This window comes from Tasmannia lanceolata, unplaced genomic scaffold (assembly GCF_043159265.1).
Source record: "Tasmannia lanceolata isolate RefF3 unplaced genomic scaffold, GAP_Taslan_0.1 ptg000004l, whole genome shotgun sequence".
NCBI lineage: Eukaryota > Viridiplantae > Streptophyta > Magnoliopsida > Canellales > Winteraceae > Tasmannia > Tasmannia lanceolata.
Window position 1 is genome coordinate 12,160,286 of NW_027518681.1, and position 13,604 is coordinate 12,173,889.

General features: G+C 36.9%; 1 protein-coding gene across 1 annotated transcript in view; it reads right to left on the reverse strand.

Moving 5' to 3' along the window:
* LOC143875513 (exocyst complex component SEC3A-like) overlaps window positions 1-12,696 on the reverse strand; it is a 41,290-nt gene extending 28,594 nt beyond the window's left edge. Inside the window, exons 1-7 of the mRNA XM_077377081.1 lie at window positions 12,391-12,696; window positions 11,221-11,297; window positions 7,359-7,439; window positions 7,148-7,215; window positions 5,143-5,245; window positions 3,924-4,069; window positions 285-402 (exon numbers count right to left, since the gene is read on the reverse strand). Coding sequence (XP_077233196.1) covers window positions 285-402; window positions 3,924-4,069; window positions 5,143-5,245; window positions 7,148-7,215; window positions 7,359-7,439; window positions 11,221-11,297; window positions 12,391-12,574 — 777 coding nt within the window. The 5' untranslated portion in view covers window positions 12,575-12,696. The remainder of the gene's footprint in view (window positions 1-284; window positions 403-3,923; window positions 4,070-5,142; window positions 5,246-7,147; window positions 7,216-7,358; window positions 7,440-11,220; window positions 11,298-12,390) is intronic.
* Window positions 12,697-13,604: the final 908 nt, after the last annotated feature.

A 13,604-nucleotide genomic window follows, 5' to 3' on the forward strand; every position in this document is an offset into this window, starting at 1 on the left:
GTAGTTCTAACCACAAGGAATTTGAAGATAAGGAAAAAAAAAAAAAAATTCTCCGCCCTTACTAGAGAAGTAGACTACTGAACTTTTAGGGTACTCACCCAGAAGTCACAGTATTGGGATAATAAGAGATGGCAGAAGTCTGTGATGGGTAGTGTTTAAAAAATTATATGAAGTGATACAGATTTGTGGAATTAAATGTTTGCGAAGAGATGATAAATGAGAAGTTTAATCTCCACCAAACTAAGCCATGACAGACAATGCATTTTATAGTATATCGGCGGTACCTCTTCTATCAAAGGTTCATTTTCTAAAATTGCATGCACATTTGCCGCTTCCAACGCCTGAAGTTCTCTCTTTAATCTTTCAGAAAATGCCTCTGCTTCACCAATGCCCATGACATACCTGCATACAAATAGCATGCCTGAAATTATTTGAACTGAATGAATTTAAGCACTCAATCACATTGAATGTAAATCAAATACAAGAAAAATTATAAAGAAAAACAATTATGGATAACCATATTTGCATATAAATAGGTGAGCTTAGAGTGAAGACTATGGTCATTGATAGGATGGCTAGGAACTCACCAATCAGTGAGATGCTTATATCGTGAGCCGTCTTAAGTTGGACCCATATATTGGTGGGTTCCCAAATGCACAAACATGAGGCACGCCCCGGACTTAGTAAGACCTGGGACATAGCCTCTTAACCCGTATATAATAAAATCAAAAGATACAAAATCATTCAAGGTGCAACGTGCAACGTGCAACTGACATCCCAATATAAAGTAATGGCATGCCCTACATAGCTAGTGCGTGCTACATGAGTTGCTTAAGGTAAATCAAAACAAAACTTCAAGATCCTTTGACATATCTAAGCTCATAGAGGATAACGAACACCTCCACGAAGGAGGCTGCTTCGCTGCAGCCAACATAATCATGTTAACTGAATCCGGCGCAATGAGGGAGCAAGGATGACGAGAAAACAATTACGGTTTCCAACAAACCTCTTGCTTTGACTTCATTAGAGCCCATAATTTCAATTGGACTGGAAAAAGCAACTCTGGTCTGACCGTCCCCACTACCTCGCAAGACACCTATAGTAAACATATCCGGGTTTCCTCCGGCCTACAATCAAAAGTCAGCTTCATAGCATGGTTTTAAATTTCCAATCAAACCAACATGAAACGATCGAAATATCTCCCTTTTCGTTCCTAGTGAAATTCATATTGAAACTGAAAAGCATACAAAAACTAAAACTGAAAATGTATTAGTGGTATATTATATCAGTATGTGTCATATAATTATATTTATATAAATTATATGTGAAATGTGGTATGTAATGAATTATAAGACACGCGCATCACTAGGTGTTTGATGTTGTTAAACCATTGTGGATGGATTTCTTGTTATGTGATAGTTTCTAAGTGTGTATTTGTGCTTTTTCCATACGTTTTTTGTGATTTTACAGGATTCCACCGAATTTTTCATTTTTGTCTCCTCTTTTCCTTCTCTTCCATTCTCCTCATGACGGCCGCTCCCCTCAAGGCAGCAGCTTCCTCACGAAGAGGTTAATCGACCAAATCGGCAAGCTTAGATTAAAAACCAATTGGTTTTAGTCGACCTCCAGAGAGGTTGAATTGATCAAACCATTAAAATTATTGATTCAACTTGACTTCAAGGTAAGTTTAATAAGTAAATCGGTTGATAGCATATATTTGACTGTCTAATCATCTGTGTTAAAATGGATGGTGGCTGTCATGCCATATAAGTCTCAGTTCATGAATCTAATATAGATCATACCCATATAGATCGTATATCTTATGATTTAATGTGTCCAGATCTGAGGATCAAGTTTGATTGTGCATCTTTGACCTCTGGATCATCTGTTTGCAATGGGTGGTGGCAATAATGCCTTTAAGATCTAACTTGACTTCAAGAGAAGTATATCAATTAGATCAATTTTAATTGAATCAACCTCAAGGGAAGTTAATTGACCAAATCAGCATCCTCTGATCGAATATAATTCGGTTTGAGTCGACCTCCGGAAAAGTTGAATCGATCAAACTGTAAAAATTATTGATTCAGCTTGACTTCCAAAAAAGTTTACCAAGTGAATTAGTCAATCGCATATCTTTGGCCTTCTAATCATTTGTGCAAGAATGGACGGTAATGATGATGATGTATAAATTTTAGATTATAGATTTATTATAGATCATAGTTCTTCTGATTTAATGAGCCCACGATGAAGGTTGATCGCACATCTTTGACCATAAATGTCATATCTATTTTGACTTCTTCAAGCAGATCAATTTGATTTGAATCCACCTCCAGAAAAGTCAATCAACCAAATCAGCAAACTTTGATTGAATATTGATCGATTTGGTGAACTTACAAAAAGATTGAATCAATCGAGCCGTTGATAGTTTGAATGATTTATTGAGCTTAGATGTGACGATCAAGGTATATCTCACATTTGTTTACTATTCAATCTTCCCTGAGAATGGATGGTTGTGATAATGTCTTACAAATCTCAAATCTCTCTCGATTTCTAGAGAAGTACATCAAGTAGATCAATGGTTGAATAGATCGAACCATTGAAATTTTGAATGATTTATTGGGCCCAGATCTGATGATCAGGGTAGATCGCACATCTTTGACCGTTGGATTGTCCCGTTTAGAATCGATGGTGGCGATAATGACTTGCAAATTTCAAATCAATCTTGACTTCTCGAAAATTATATCAAGTAGATCAATTTGATTTGAATTGACATCCAGAGAGGATGCTCGACCAAATCGACAAGCTTTAATTGAATATTGATCGGTCTGAGTCGACCCCCGGATAGGTTGAATCGATCGAACCGTTGAAATTTTGAATGATTTATTGGGCCTAGTTCTGACAATCAAGGTAGATCGCACATCGCTAACCGTTGCATCGTCCGTTTATAACTAATATAAAACTTCTTACAATTGGCCAATCCCATTAAGGCATCAAACATAGTCTCTTCCACCTAACGACAACAATCAAACTTCTTCTGGAATTCATTCTAAAACTTAACATAGATTCAACAAATCATAGAATGCCTAGGATACCTCGCTCAAGCAATCCCACAAAAAAGTACAAAAAAAAAAAAAAAAAAAAGGGTATTCCAAATAGCACATTTTTGAAAGATTATAAGAAGATGGTGCTTCTGCCCTACTAGTAACCCTATTGAAATCTTTGTAGTAACTAATTCTAAAACATGGAAAGCTCACGCATGGAATGAGTTGAGTCGAGACAAATAAAAGTAAAGTGCTTAGTAATCACAACAAGTTTAAACAAAGAAAATTGAAAGAACAAGTACAGAACAATCCAACCAGTTCACATGATGACATTGTTACTCAATTACGGCTAAGCAAATTGTCATTGGTAAGTCAAACATTATAGCAGCCCACCAAAGAAAAAACGGCGATGATAAAAGAGCTGAGAGAGATGCAACATGTAAGGATACAAGAAATTTGTTTCTCAGACTAAGTCTGGTATAAATTATATGCCCCAAGGCAGAGTTACCAAAAGCGGGAAGCATTGAAAGATATGGGATCCCAAAAGAAGTTTGGTGTACCGGATTACTTCAAGGAGAAGTTTCATCCCCATCGCGACTATGTCGCCAAGAAATCAGCCTTTCAATCGTTTTTGAAGGGCTGAGATTTAAAAACAGTGAGATTAACCTAAGCCCTTCACAAAAGTGAAAGGCTGATTTCTGGGTGACACAGTTAGTCGCGATGGAGCCTTCCCCGAAAATAATCAACAAACTTTAGGCACATTCACTGTTTGTGGTTTTCATTAACTTGTGATTTGAACAAACTATGGGTACTTAATAGTAGCAAAGAGCAACAAACAAAAAAATTAAGCAACTTTATGGGAAATAATCAAACAATACATACGTGCCAAGAAGAGCCTCCATGTCCTCTTCTTCAGCTTGTGAAACAAGATCCCTTTCAACAGTAACTTTCAAGTCGTCTTGAGTCATGATAGATGCAGCAGGCCCATCTTGAGCGTTCACTTGATTAGTGACTGTGGTTGTATTTTCCTGGAGCAGATTCATGCGAATAATAGTTTAACATCCAGTGTCTATACAAAGAATATGATGGTAATTAGGACCGTGTAATAATAAAATGCCCACAGCAGCACCCAATAAGGGTAAATAAATTGGCAAACCTCCAATAATTTATTTATTTTTGAATGGTGGCAAACCTCCAATTATTATGGATAGAAACTGTCAAACTGCAGAAAAAATAATATAAGCAGCACTAAAGATGACAAGTCATAACATCTTATTAAACAACACATCATAACATCTTATTAAATAAAAGAGGACCACGTAGATAATTGGAAAGTCATAACAGAGGATTGTGAAAATGGAGCTTCATATTTTTTTCCTTTACAAATTATGAACACAAATGCACCAAACCACCATTTAATATGAACAACAGAGACAAAGGAGCTTCCACTGTCAATGCAGGATGTCCATGGTAAAATCATTCACCCAATAAGAATTGGTGCCATTTCATGTTACTAAGTGGAAACATCCATAATGGTGTTGAAATTCACTATGATGATTTCCATCTGACAATAATAACTTCCAAGAACTCTTCAAATAATCTCAATTGTGATGGGAACCACCTTAGAACCCTTTCAAGGAAAGATATCATCTCATGGAGCTTCCAAAAGCTCTAGGATCAACTGGGGGTCTACAAGGCAACTCCCACCCTTGAGGATTTTTTAAAAGCATCCCAAGTGAAATGAATATGGACAAATTTGTAGCTTGACAAGTTTGAACATAGTCAAACCATCAAAGTGAGTGTAGTCTCAGGATGAGGTGGGACCGATAGTTTTGAGAGTTAAACCGGTATTAACAAGTTTAGTTGCAATTAGAAGTTTGGGCTTGTACGCTTTCCATTTAAGTTCTCACACATTAATTTGCATGGCGTAGTATGTCCTGGGCTTAATAACAATTTATTTAATCTGAAAATCAAAAGCTGAAAACACCAATAGAAGCCATTCTAATATGCGTGAATAAGAGTATCCCACCAATCAAATGAGGACAACAAATAATACTTAAAAAAGAGAAAATTATGGCCAATACAGAAAAGGCGGATGTACCTTTGCCCAAAGAGCCATCTCAACAACATCTATTCCAACAACTTTGGGAAGACGGCCAAAGATCTCTTTGCACATGTTTAAGATGCACAGAAGAAAGCGGTTCCTACAAGAGAAAGAACATAACTCGATGAAAACATGAATGAAGTTCTATTTATATTGTCTAAAATTAGCAACAAAATATATCTCACTGAGAGCTACCCGAAGGCGGTTCCTACAAGAGAAAGAACATAACTAGATGAAAACAAGAACTAAGTTCTAGTTATATTGTCTAAAATTAGCGATAAAATATATCACTCTGAGAGCTACCAGAATTTCATCTTACCATTCATGAACAGAAAGAATCAGCCACTCCCCAAGGTATATGTTAAGAAAAAAATAGCAACATAATGAGAAACTTACAAAAATATAAATTTGTGTTGATGGGATCTGATATGATGCGGACCCAACTCCACCCCTCGTATCGGGTTTCAGAAAAATTGGGGAATTTTCTGAATCTCATATTTTCTCTTTTTTGTGCCATTTTCAAAGGAGTTTTGCTTCATTTTGGATCATATGACCTAAATCAACATTCATCTACTAGATTCAACCATGAAAAACAAGATTTGAAGTCTGAATCGATGGATAGAAGCCCAATCATGAAATTTTGGGATTTTTCCATTCTACATAAAATCATGGTCTTCCTTTTTTAATGGATTGGCTGTGATACTCATGAATATGCATGTTTACAACAAGATTTGAACAGATTTGGGTCCTATTTATGCAGATTTTATTGTGTTTTATAATATTTTGTAGCATTTTATCATTTATGACAAACATGGTTTTAAATTTCGACCGAAATCCGAAATTCCAGGTTTCGGTCGAGACTGAAACCAAAATCACTAATACCCAAAATGGTAGTTTTTCCCGGGCGGCGAAATTTTGAAATTTCAGTCGACCAAAAATTAAGGGATTTCACCCAAAAATCGAGATTTTTTATAATTATTTAATATTATCCCGAAATTTCAGCCGAAATGACCGAAATTTCAGAAATTTCGGTCAGTCGGAATTCTATACGAGAAAAAATAGCCGTTAATTTGATTTCGTCGAATTTCGGTTTCGGTGAGGACCGAAACGCATTCTGAAACCAAAATTTGAAACCACGATGACAAATTTATGCGTAATGTATTGTTTGCTTGTTTTATAGGCTACATTTATCAAGTTTGCATTTTTTAATCCTTTATTCTATTAACTGTTTTAGTTTTTACCAATTTTAATTTTAATTTTCTAACTAATTTAACAATGAATATTTTTGAATTGTTATAGAGAAAGATCTACATGTTTTGAACATGATCCACATATGTATCCATCTATGTGGCCAATTTTATGAACCTTCTTTACTTCTCTGTTCTGCATTTCTTCATGATTGTTTCAATTTTGTTATAATTATACTTCTTTTATGTTTTATTTAATGATATTTTTTATGGTTATGCTGGCGATGATAGGTGGATCTGATAATTGGTCTGTTCCGATTATTTTAAAAATTTTGACCCAGATCCATGTGTGTGCCTTTTCTTGTTTATTTTATTATCTTTTTTGTTTGTTTGACTGTTTTTTACTGTGGGACCTGCTAGGTCGTGTGCAGTAATATTTTACCTACTTTTATTGTTTGCTGATCATTACCTTAGGTAAAATAGTGGTTTGCACACTTATTTCAAGCAGTAACAAAATGATCTTGATGGACATGCAAAAAACACTAGACAACATGAATCTTGCAAATCACATTAAAATTATCAAATCCTAGATTTTAGTTGAAGTACATATGCTAAAAAAAACAAGTTAACACAAAAACTATGGTCAACACATTGTGCATCCTTCTGTTTTGGGATCAATGAGAATCTCTACCATTGATTCATAAGTTACCACCAATATAGTTGATATGTATCGTTTCGTCCTCTAGCCGATATGCCAAGTGGAAAAGATATACTGAATATTGATGAAAAGACATGTTTGTTTCTAATGCAGTCACCTGTCATCAATGTTGCGCATGGTCCACTGAGGTGGGGCAACACTTTGGCTTCTAAGGTTGTCAAATCCCTGAAACAAATACCATACAAAAGATGACAGACCACAACTGGGACAATTTGAAAAGATGGACCTTGATACTAAGTGAATGAATTTTCAAAAGGACTCCTTCAAATGGGAAATGTATGGAGTCAACTTCAGACATGGAACTTTACCAGCAAAAATGAACAGCCACTGGGATCATTTGCAACAACTTCCACTTTTGAAAGATGCTTTAGCTTGTACAGTTTTGCAGGCTACACTTGCAATAAAAATATAACATTCAAAACAATCAGTACATTACCAATCTTGGAAGCAACTTTGCCATTATATTCAGAATAAATAAATCTAGTAGATGCACCTTCATTTAAAACCTCCAAATAATGAAACTTAGGTCTTCTTTTCTCCGGGCGGTGTTTGTGTGTGTGTTCTGGTGGGTGAGGGGTAATAGAAACTGTTAAAGTATAAAAGATAAATAACGCCTTTCTCCAACAGCTTAAGCTTTTGGAGAAGTTGGTAAGTTAACATGGTATCAGAGCCAAAGGTCTTGAGTTCAAACCTCCCGGATAGCAAAAATCCAAATGCGATGGTCGGCCCAAAGTGGGACCCCATGTACCACATGTTAGTCAAGTGGGCCACACGTGCGGGGGAGTGTTAAATTATAAAAAGATAAATAACGCCTTTCCCCAACAGCTTAAGCTTTTGGAGAAGTTGGTAAGATAACAGAAACGATTTACTAAACGATAAAGGAAAATCCTACAATATACCAAGAAAAAAACCAAGGAACAAGAAACACAGATCTGAGAACAATGGAAGGCGTAGACACCCACCCTCCCTCTTTATGTAACTTGAAGCAATGCTAACACAGCCAAATCCCCCTGATCATGTCCACTAACCTCCAAGGGTAACCTCTCCCCTGTTCTAACGCACATAGCCACATTAAAAGACTCACTCGATCTCAACCAGCCCCAAGCATTCTCCTCATGAAAACTGATACCGATAGCTTCGGCCTCACTCTAATCAGTCATCCTTCATAAGCTGAGTGAGCTACTTAAGTAACAATTTTTATAGCTTAAATTCTTTCCCTTTTCAATTATATGATATGATTTAAAAAATGTGAAATGGTCTGGACCATCAAATCAAAATGTGAAGTTAGCCTAATGGCCGTAACCAGTAGTAAATTACTAGCTATTGGTGGGAATGTTTTTCTATCCGCAATGGGTATGAACAAACCACTAAATACTCGTAAGTCTTAACTGTGAAAAAACCAATTACTCCAAAAGCTTAAGCTGTTAGAGTTGGCGTAATTTAATCATTTATACTTCAACACTCCCCCTCACGTGTGGCCCCACTTTTTTCGGTGGGCCATACACGTGGATTCTTAATATCAAGGAGTTGTTGGGTTATGAATCCAGGACCTGCTGTGAGGCAATAGCTATGATACCATGTGAAACAATCAATTAATCCAAAAGCTTCAGCCCTTGGAGAAGGCGTTATTTAATCTTTTATACTTTAACAGTACCGACTGGTGAAATAAATTATTCCACTGGTATTAGATCTTCAGTGCCATGATGACATTGCAGGCATGTCTGGTGTATGAACAACAGTATTTCACTGCGTTAGAGGTCAGAGAGTTAGTTGCAGGCAAGCTGATTGATGGGTATTTGTGGCATATTATATTCACAAAAAGTTTTGATATCTGTGGTGCCCTAAATGACATCAATTATCTACCACATCTCATTATAGATAATTGCCGTGGGTATTTCACAGCCACCTCCATCCTATCTCAATATATGCACATAGCAGGTTATGCCCACCTACCCATATAGCAGCTTGAGGATATATATATATATATATATATATATATATATATATATATATATATGGGAAAAGTGACTATGAGTGGCCCCTCCTATAAGCTTATATGAGGTGACGGCTAGGAACACGGCGGGCCCACATTTTTGGGGTGATCCAAACCATTCATTTGATAGGCCCTGACATAGATAGGGTGTGCTGGAAATATCAGCTCCATAGGATCATCCAAACCCTTTGAGCTGTGGAGGTGAAAAATGGGTAAATTTGGACAAATTTATACCCACCCATTTTCACCTCCACAGTTCGAAGGGTTGGGATGATCCTATGGAGCTGACATAGAGTTAGGGTTTTATATGACATCTCCAGAAGGTACCACACGTGACCAGTAATTGTTTAGGTTAAAGCCCTAAAGCTATCATTAAAAGAGAACTGGGTCGGTTAACTAGCCACCTAAGCCACTCATATAAATGCATATGTTGAGCAGAAAAAACATAACCAATTGTGATCACTATCTCATGAAAATATAAACTGAAAGACCACTCGCACGTGATATTGTGATTAAAGACACGTCAAGGGCCCCTAGGACATCCAGGTACTAAATATGGAGTCCTTGTATTTTCATAAAAGTTTTTTTTTTTTTTTTGGAAAATATGAAGACATTTTCAGAAGGAAAAGGACAAATTTACAGAAAGGGCAGATGTTGTCCATGGCTAAAACATTCTCAGGTACACTAACATTAGACAAAGAATCAGATGCATGATTGGCATCTCTAAACACATGACCAAGAAATATCGCTTCCTCTAGAACACCTACATACATATCTTACATACATATGAGCTAACAACTAAGAATCCAAACAATGAAGAAGCACACAAGAGTGACATTAAACGAGTCACCTGATCCCATAGTTTCAAAGCCTGTCCACATCATCGTTGACTCCCCGAGTCGACTCCCATTTGTATTGCCCGCGTTCTTGTCCAAGTCCGTGTTTTACCCTACAAAATCAATCAAAACTCCTTTGAGCCTCCCGATTTATGACCGTGTCAACCGAGTACTCAACTGCCAATCAAGTACTCAATCGCGTCATGCGGAGTCGACTAGGATTTGCTTTGGTCGCGTTTTGACCCGCATCCACATTTTGAAACACGTCCTGAAACCTAAAAATTTCTTTCCAAATCATCTTCAAATAACTGAATCCTTAAAACTGATCATACCTAGAAAGGCGTTCAGTCTTGCCTTTTAACACTTCTAAACACAATCAATTCATATCCATCACAATCCATCTTGATCGCTAAAGTCGGTGGCATAATCCACTTTGGAGTTTGGACATTTCATATCCTTGGCCCCCCTTCCCTTATTAATAACTTCCTGTTTTCCATCGCAATATTGAACACTCCCTAAAACTCTTCCCTAACAAGAGCCCAGAGAAGCCTTTAATCAAATCTTTCTCCTTTAGCCGCAAACAGCAAACAATAAAAGGGGAAAGGGATTCCCGTGTCTAATACCTCTCAAACTCTTCAGAACCAACGACTCCACCATTCAGTCAATTAAAAAACTGCCGCAATGAAATATATCCCAGTATCTACTATGTCTAATTCACTCCAAAGTTCAACCTTCTAATGTGAGGAATTCACTCCAAAGTCCAAACTTCTAATGTGATGAATTCACTCCAAAGTCCAAACTTCTAATGTGATTATCCACAAATTCCCAATTCATGTGATGATATGCATTTTCCAAATCTATTCTATTGATATCCCACCCAATGCATCAATTTGAGGTGGGCCTGAAAAATAGGACCTTTCTACGTCACTTATATACATCATTTAGTGGTGTATATAAGCCAAGAAGTAAGACTGACATTGTATTCATATATACATTGAGATATTTTGATTTCCTATTATTCCCTTCATCTTATTCGTAATACATAAGGGCTTTCATGTAATTTGGTTTGACTAAGTAAAATATAGGAGATGAGACAAGACGGCAGACTGACTTGAATTCCCCTTCTATTCGTGGATTAGGGTTTACCCAATTTTCTTCTTTCTCTTCTACTCTCTTCCATTAAACATAACTTTGACAATTTTAATTTCTTTTTGGGTAGGTAAGCTGGATTGAACCTTTGACCTCAGGGTTGGAGAGCAAAGCCTTAACCAACTGAGCTAAAGGCTCAATCCTGACAATTTTAAATTTTTCCATGTAAATCATAAGAAAACACAAACTTACCTCAAGGACTCCTCCAGTGGAATATTTCAAAACACGAAGAAGAGCTTTGGTCCTCTGACCCTTTGAAGAATAGTTGGCTGCAAAAACAACCATAGTTACAACTCATGCCACAAAGATTCGTCTAGCTTGAGTAAACGTCTCCAATACTGATTCTTACTAGATATATGAATATCATGATGAAGTGGTCAAAGAAATCTTTCCACATTAATTGTACAAATACAATTATCAAAATTAAAATTTATACGCCAGAAGCCAATACACGTGCATGCAAACCAGTTATTTCTAGTCTAAACCAGTATGACAATAACAGATAATGATGATGGCCAGATTTTCTAAAAAAATATGGCTTATTATTACCGATTAGTCGAACTCGATCAAAATTTAGATCTCTAACAACAGCAACAATATATCTCTAGAACTTCTTAAACAATGATATCACTAAAAAGTAGGAGCTCACCCTACTTAAAGAGTTATTAATGACACTCAATCCTTACACTTACAGTTACAACTAAATATAGAAATGGCAAGCAATCAAGATTTTTTTAGAAACATCAAGGCTCCCCTTGGTGAACAAATCAGCCTACTGAAGTGTAGCTCGAACTGGGTGTTTATTTCTAAGGTGACACTCAAGTCAACTTTACGTTAAAAACAATATAATGAATTATGAATTTTGATTCCAAATGGATGTACAAGCACATGAACTTCTAAAATAACTTCTCTGGCCTTTAATTTTAGTGCAGAACACACTAACACGAGTAGTTGCATTGCAGTGGAAATTGCCTAAAAGCTTAACCATTTCATTTAGTATGCTAAACCTTCCAAGTTGATGTGGTGTTTTGTGTACTAAGATCGCATATAGCTAGAAAACTAATAAAACTGCCAAAAAAAAATGAAAGGATCGAGGAACCCTAACTCTAGAGGAAAAAGTGCATGTAAAACCCTAACTCTAGAGTAAAAAGTGCATGTAAAACCCTAACTCTAGACCTAATATCAAAATCCGGAAAAGAAAAAAAAAATACGAAATGCAAGTTAGCCCTCAGGGATCTGAATAGATAAAACTTGTTCAAAATCAAGAGATCATGAAACAGAGCACCGAAAACAAGATCCTCAGAGAAATCATCAAAAAGATTGAAATTATACGAGATCAACAAATCAAAGCAACATACTTACTGGAAAGGGCGAGAACCCTAGGTTTGGCCATGTGTTGGCGACCTAATTTTCCGGCTTTTCCCCAGATCCCACGGCTCTTGGCTACGCGGATCGACATAACGATCTTATGCTTGCTTCCACCCCCATCGAGAGCGGCTTCGCAAGCTCTCCGTAATTCCTCGTCATCAGCACTCGATTTCGCCATTCTCGCTCTGTGATTCGAGCTCGATAACCCAAACAAACTGAGACCGCGACTTCTTCTTTAATCAATCAACTGTTAAAAGGGGGAGATAGAGGTGAGAAGAGGTTGCCGAGGCCGAGGGTCACAAGTCCAATTGTTAGAAAACTTTTAAGGGGGTGTCGCTACCAAAACGATATTGACTAGAGAGAAATTATATTGTGGACGGCTGTATGAGCGTGCAGTAACAAAATAAAGTGGGGGCCCACATTAGTTATTTGAAGGGCCCTGACATAGATAGGAGAGGTTTAAAATGGCCGGCACAGTATCAGTATAGAAACCTCGATAGATTGGAGAGTTAGGATGATCCAGATATTTTTGTAATGAATGGTTTAGATCAACCAGACAAAGTGGGCCCCACTGTATTTTGGTGCTTCACGTCCATGCACGGCTTGTAAATGCACACGTGATAAAAAAAAATTTAAACTGGCCTACCATATGATCGGATGCCTTCAATCAGTAAGTTGCTGGAGGTGGGCCCTGTTCGTGTTGGATTTTGAGAGGGGTTTTTTAGTCCAAAACTGAGTATTGGACTCAATATGATATTTAGACCTTGTTTTGTTTTTTATTTTGATCCCAAAACATATTACAGATTCAAATTTGCGTTTAATTTTGAGTCCAATAATCGGTTAAGACTCACAATCAACCCTCAAAATCCAAAACAACCACGGCCAAAACGAACACTGCTAACAGGTTTTGAAATGTATCAATTTTCAAAATCGAATGCCAATGTAGTCTGGTTAAATATCAGTTGTCTAAGAATGAAAAGATTATCTTAAGGGGTTGGGCCTATAGCTCAATTGGATGAGGCCTTATATCTCAACCTCATTCAGCTCCCTTCATTCATAGGTTCAATCCAGCTCCCTTCATTCATAGAGAATTCAGCACCTGGTAAAAGATCGGAATCATCTCAATCGAGCACCACCATGATGAAGCAAAGATCTCAACATTGTTTCATCTCAAAATTCAGCACCTGGTGAAATTTTATCGGTGACTC